The sequence below is a fragment of the Anneissia japonica genome, unplaced genomic scaffold, assembly GCF_011630105.1.
Source record: "Anneissia japonica isolate Jap-2015-1 unplaced genomic scaffold, ASM1163010v1 scaffold2576_len324117_cov159, whole genome shotgun sequence".
In the NCBI taxonomy this organism is placed as follows: Eukaryota; Metazoa; Echinodermata; class Crinoidea; order Comatulida; family Comatulidae; genus Anneissia; species Anneissia japonica.
The window spans coordinates 235,033-241,436 of NW_022727368.1; the positions used below are offsets into that span (position 1 = coordinate 235,033).

General features: G+C 34.4%; 1 protein-coding gene across 1 annotated transcript; it reads left to right on the forward strand.

Annotated features, from left to right (window-relative positions):
* LOC117113698 lies at positions 1 to 6,197 on the forward strand. The gene is made up of 7 exons (XM_033257118.1): positions 1 to 1,547; positions 1,859 to 1,938; positions 2,253 to 2,322; positions 2,420 to 2,674; positions 3,862 to 3,959; positions 4,249 to 4,351; positions 5,697 to 6,197. The coding sequence occupies exons 4-7, from the start codon at positions 2,551 to 2,553 to the stop codon at positions 5,909 to 5,911; spliced, it is 540 nt and encodes a 179-aa protein (XP_033113009.1). The 5' UTR covers positions 1 to 1,547; positions 1,859 to 1,938; positions 2,253 to 2,322; positions 2,420 to 2,550; the 3' UTR covers positions 5,912 to 6,197.
* Positions 6,198 to 6,404: the final 207 nt, after the last annotated feature.

Genomic DNA, 6,404 nt, shown 5'->3' on the forward strand with positions numbered 1-6,404 from the left:
ATTTTTGTAATTTTATTGTAATTCTGTTTTAACACCATTAGTCTCCAATTCAATTTTATATTGCTATTGACTTTTGCTTTGCGAATTTTTGTACCTGTTCGCCTTTTTGTGATTTGAACTTGAATAAATAAACCTGAATAATAGTATAAATTATCCAAAGGCAGTTTTCATGCAAGAAGGTGTTTGATAGGCAGTGGCGTAACGATGGTGCTGTGGGGCCTGTGGCTTTCTAAATTTGAAGTCTTGGTCGCCAATGCCATCGTGGGATTTTACATGTGCTAGCTTCTTGTATCTACTGCCCTCTCTGAACGGTAGACACTTTGAGCACAGTTTGTCAATCCGGAAGCGTAAATTTTGACCGTGAAGTTGATATTACATAATTGGTGACCTGGGGAAGAACAGAATCATTCAATGCGCAACACTTTCCTTCTGCTTTTGTGCATGTACCTTGCTTGTTAGCTCTGCGATGTCAAATGTTAGTTCTATGTAGGTAGGTCTAGATCTACGATAAGTACAAGCCGCCTTAATAAGGCTATTGAGGTGTAGTTGTAGTTGCAAGACTGTTTGATTTCACTAAATTTGACAATTGTAGACCAAAAATGTTGGATGAATTAAAAGTAGTCAAAAGAAACACATGTCATTCAGTAGACACATGTTCTTGCTGGGAGCTTATTTTTAATCAAATGTTTTAAATGACAAAATAAATTGTATGATATCCGTGGCGGATCCAGAAAATTGAAATAGTTAAGGGTTGGGGGACTTTCACAGATGGAGGATCTCACCTCGACCACACCTTTGTTGGGGCTGAAGAGGTAAGAAAATTTATGATTATGCCAGTGTTAAATGGCTAGAAATGGCACACACAAACCTAAAATTTGAATATAATTTCTTTTTATCTCCATTTTTTGAAAAATGACAAATTTAGGGGGCCTGGGTCGACAGGGCCCCTTTAGTCCTCGACTGGATATAATGATATATGTTCTCGACTGGATATAATGATATATGTCCTACAGTCTATTTCAGAGACACATTATGCTGTGTACCAACAAAGGTTTTTAGGGTCGTAGTGCTAGATGGAGGACCCTTTGGGTAGGGGCCCCGAAGGGTAGGGGTTAAGGGCCTAGCTGACCGCCGCACAAGAGTGCATAGCCGCTACTCCACTTTTGATAGGAGGAGGAGAAAAGCCAACATCTCTCAGTCTATTTGGGAGCATATTCAAAAACTACTGGACTGATTAGATCAGGAGTAAGATGCAGATTTTAGGAATATTTTTTCCTGCCGCAACAGCTAGAGCCAACTTGCAGGCCAGATTTTCCATAGCTGGCATCGGTATCATTATCATTGATATTATTGTTGTTACAATGATAGTTATTAGTGCTTTTATCGTCGTTATAGTAGTTATAATCATTGTTATTATGTAGGATGATGTTAAGTTTGTGAAGCTAAAATTTCAATATTATACTGTTTTGCGTTGTATTTGTTTTTTATAGGTAATTTTAAAAGAGAGACCGGGTTATATCGCTATCTAGGAGGCAGTACACGAGCAGGTAAAATTGGGACCTTTCTCATTTTAATTAAATTCTTTTTGTAGGTGTATCACCAGGTTCAATATTGGCCCACTTTTTTTCATGAATAGCCTTACAAACTTGTAAAGCGTTGTGTATGCAGATGATACTGCACTGCTTTTTTCTTCGCATGATCCTGTTCCTCCAAAAAGTTCTCAATACTAACTTAAATAATATTTCAAAACGGTTTTATAACAGTAACTAAACTAAATAATTTTATGCTTTTTGGTACACCATAACAGCAATATTGCAGTAATTTTACCTTTTAATATATTTTTTTTTTATATTTTTAGATGACGATGTTTATATACTGCCAGAAAACTGTAAACATATCTGCGTTGCACTGAAGAGAGCCATCAATAAACAAAATCCTGTATGAACATTTTTTTTTTTATAATAGTCATGATTGGCGCTACTGTCTATAATATATGGTGTCACACGTAAAGTAATGGAAAAAGATACATCAAACCTTATCAGGGAATATCACTAGAAACAGTGAATTGCAAAAAAGACAATTTCATAAATTATTCATAAACATATAACACAATGTATTGGATATGCAATGGTTATTTCCTGCTACCAACCTTGTACACCAATGTAATTTATATAAATCCTTTATTTTATCGTTACGGTTTCATGATCTAGACCAGCAGCAGTTATATACTGATATCCTTTATCTCTGAACAGGATGGATCATGGTCGTTTTCATCTATCCAGGAATTGACAAGACTTGACAACATTATTGCGGGCAGAAATCGTAAGTACTGTTATCTTATTCTGTATATACATCTATTGATAATGGAGTGGAGGTACTGTAGATTTAAACATAATTTTTTTTTTTTTTTTCAAACAAGGTCCAGTTTTCTTGTGTACAGCAGTAGTAGCCAGTTTACTAGAATTGGTGCTTTTAAACTGGAAGAGAATCTGCAAAGCCCTGTATAAATTTCAAGTAAATAGTTTTTATGAAAAAGCATTTAATTGTCTGATGGAGGCTGAATCATTCCTTCAGAGTAAGAGTTTTTCCGATGTACCCAAATTGTCGACAGAAGGACAAGACAACTGGTTGGAATATGTAGAGATTCAAATTCTTCATGCATCAGTACCCACAGGTAAGTCAGTAATATTTTATATAATATTTTTATCCTAATTCATTGTTCACATCTTGGCAGTTTACGCATTTCCATTATTTGTAGACTTGGCATACACCCTCTAGCTTTTTCCACAACTTCTTTCGGTGGTCTGAAGATCCAGTATTAAATGTTTGAGTGATGAGTTAATGGTTTTTAGTTCTATTTAGGCCAACAACAAAAAATGTTTGTTTGTCCTCCTCCACCCGCCCCTAACTCTAGGTATAACTCTAGGTATGTTTTAAGAGTATCTTAAAACAAGAACTAAATAAAAAGAAAAGACTTTTCCACCTGCCCCTATTTGTCATTTTTAAAGAAAGAAGGGCAAACAAACAATTTTTTTTTTTTTTTTTTTTTTTTTTTTTGGCCTTATCATGATGTCCATGTTGTTTTTAGTTTTCCAACAGGTCTTGTGACATTCCTATAGTGATAATTGCGACATAAATTTGCTGGAGATTCATGTGGTAGCCTTTGTAGGTGTTCTGTCCATCTAAACCTCCTCTTTGCGGTAGCAGACAATTTTTCTTCATTTGTAAAAGTGTATAGATTAGTGTTGTGAAAAATATGTGGCCATTTTAATGAAAAAAGGTGAAAGGAGAAAGGTATCTATCATCTCTTCCTGTTTTGCAGTTAGCATCTATTCCAAGTAATACATCTGGCACGGATTCAGTAGGGGCATGAGGGCATGAGCCTACCCATTTTGCCACTAAATTTTAATGCATATCAATGTTATGTATTGAAATAAGCGCTACTCACTTATCTATTCTTAAAATGTTGTGGCCCCCCTCCCCCATTTGAAAAACTCTAGATCCACCCCTGTACCTGAAAATGCTTCTTGCATATTCAAGAGTCTCAATTCTAATTTTCAGCGATATTTTTTTAATTCTTATTTATCATGGTAAGTATCTCATTCATAGACTACCAACATCACAATTTATTTGTGTAGCTTGTGAGTATGTGACTGCATTTGTTTTAAATGTTTTGATCTCAAGCTGTCTGCTTTTAATACAGAACTTAGACGCTCACCTTCAGGGATGCTGACATTTTAGTGGGGGGGGGGGAGATTACAACCTGGCACACCCCACTAGATATGTGCCCGGTCAATTGTCCCACATTCCAGTTGTAGTAGATTGTCAAAAAGGTAATTCCTGAAGTTTGTTGTCCTACAGATCTGGGTGTTAACAGTTCATTGATTGTTGTTCCTGAAAAGTTAATAAGTTTTGAACAAAGAATGAAGGTTTTGAAAAAGTCACAACTGTGGCTGAAGGTAAGAACTAAATTATTGTTTAAAACTAAAACCATAAGTCTATTTTGTAGGCAAGATTTTTTTTTATGCTTTTGTTTTGCCAAAAACAAAAAAACCCAAGGCATTGTAGATCATTTTCACCTATTACCGTTTTTTTTTTAAACTTGTGCATGTCAAAAGAGGAAGTTATCCATAATACCAGTTTAGTGTCGTTTCTACACTTTCTCAATTTATCTGCATGCATATAATAATGTTTGAGATTTTTGCCTTGCCTATTTTTTTTTTTTTTTATGTCATATACTATTTATAGAAGCCATTTTGGACAGTGTCATCAGCCAGCTTTTCTGTACTCTTTGGCATCAGGCGGAGGAAGATTGTTGCTCTTTTAAAGCAGTCAGGTATCAAAGAACTAGGTATGTACCTTAACTTCCTTCATTTTGTGTGAAAGAGTAAACTTTAATTCTCCCAAGTTTTCAGAAACCACTGAGGAAAAAAAGAACAAATCCATTTATTGCATTTCTGATTAGTGCAGTGTAGAGATCTTTAATATGCAGGCAAGCCTTGGTGGAATGGTTAAATCTGTGGGGTTGCAGTGGGGCACAGGATCTTCCATCAGGCCTAGGCCTATTACTAGCAGTACTTTATACTTCAGAAGAATAGTGTATCCATAAAAAACTTAAGATTTTCAACATTTTGGGAGAGGGGTGCACTTGACCAGTGTCAATACAGTATCCCAAATTTTGTGTTTGAGGGATTAGAAAGTCTGTGTGCTATCCCTTCACATTGTTAATATACTGAGACATAGTATACTAATTAAGAGATAATGAATTGGTCAACACAATAAAACACTTTTTCCATTAATTTTCTCCCAACACTACTGTAATATTTGTATATCATCGTAAATCCATGTGCGTTCTTTGAATTATATAAAAGGCGTTGAAACAAGAAATTAGAACACTTATTTATTTTCTAAGATATTTCAAACTGTCCTCTGGTCTTTTCAGCTTACAAAACTAATATTTGTAGATGTAATACAGATTCACTGTCTTTAGTAAAACTGGAACACTTTATAGACTTCTAATGATTCAAATTGATTTGTTTTTTACTGTATTTGAATAGTTTCTTTGGCTTTCTTATTATGAAATTTTCATTGATAAGGCAAAAAAAAAAATGTTTGTTTGCCCACCTCCACCTACCCCCAACTCAGTGAAAAAATAGGGGCGAAAAAACAAAAAACTTAAAAAAAAAAGTTTTTTTAAGATTTTTTCTCTATAAATTAAAAAAATGTTGGTGAATTTATCTTTATTTTTTTTGCCAGATGCCCCACAAATTAGTCTAAAGTTGTCTGATGTAAGATACTGCCATTGTAGGCCTCTGTGGGTTATATTTATTCCATCTGATGAGTATTTAAAAAAAAAAAAAACTTTTTTCACCTGCCTCTATTTATCATTTTTAGCAAACAAACAATTTGTATTTTTTTGGCCTAATAATGAACCAAATATAATGGATGTCAACTTACTGCAAGCTTTCGTCAATTTATCAACTTGACTTTGTCAGGCTATTTGAGCGTGTTGTTTTGGGCATTGACTGAACAGTTCCCTCGAATGCCAGCTCTTTTCCTGAGAGGATTGATTCCATGGCCTAAAATTGTTAAAAACTAGGACAAGTAGAATAATTGCCACTATCGAAAATATCACTGTCTAATATATGGAATTACAGTATGATAACATTTTTTTTTTATTTCTCATCATTTTAAAGATTTGAAAATTCAAGAAGAAGTACACTCCATGTTAGCCCTAGCAATTGGTATCCGGTCAATGTCAGCACATAATATTGATGATGGAGTCACTTCTACGATGGTTGAAACAGTGCAGTCATGGCTGCATGAGAAGGAGACAGCCAACCCTGGGCTAGCCTCACAACTTAAACTTGGAGGTGACTGGCTGGATGTAGCCTCAAAGATGTGTAAATAGAATAAGTAATTGGCAGGGTGTGCAGCCTAAATACTTAACCGGTTACATGGTTGTTAAACATTGAATAAGATAATATTTTTTCCAAAAAAAAACATTTGCCAGCAAAGACATTACATTGTAATACTATAAGAAACAATATATTATCGTAATGAATACAAAATTTCAGTAAAATTATTAAAGAGAAGAAACTGCAAAAAAATGCTCACCATAAGAAACAGTGGAAATTCATTATCTGAGTGTTTCTTAGTTTCAAAACTTTATAAAAAAAAAAAAAAAAAAAAAAAAAGGACAAAATTGAATGCATCACATTTTTTGCGTCAGACATCTGTACGAATACTGCATAGTTGCTTGCCTATGAGACCTATATTTGTATATGATTTTAGAGTTGTGATACTTCTTGTTTTACTGGTGAGCATTTAGTATTTTTATATCTTGTCAATATAGTTGTACTTCATTGGAAACTGTTCCCACAAAATGAAGGCTTGTGAACAAA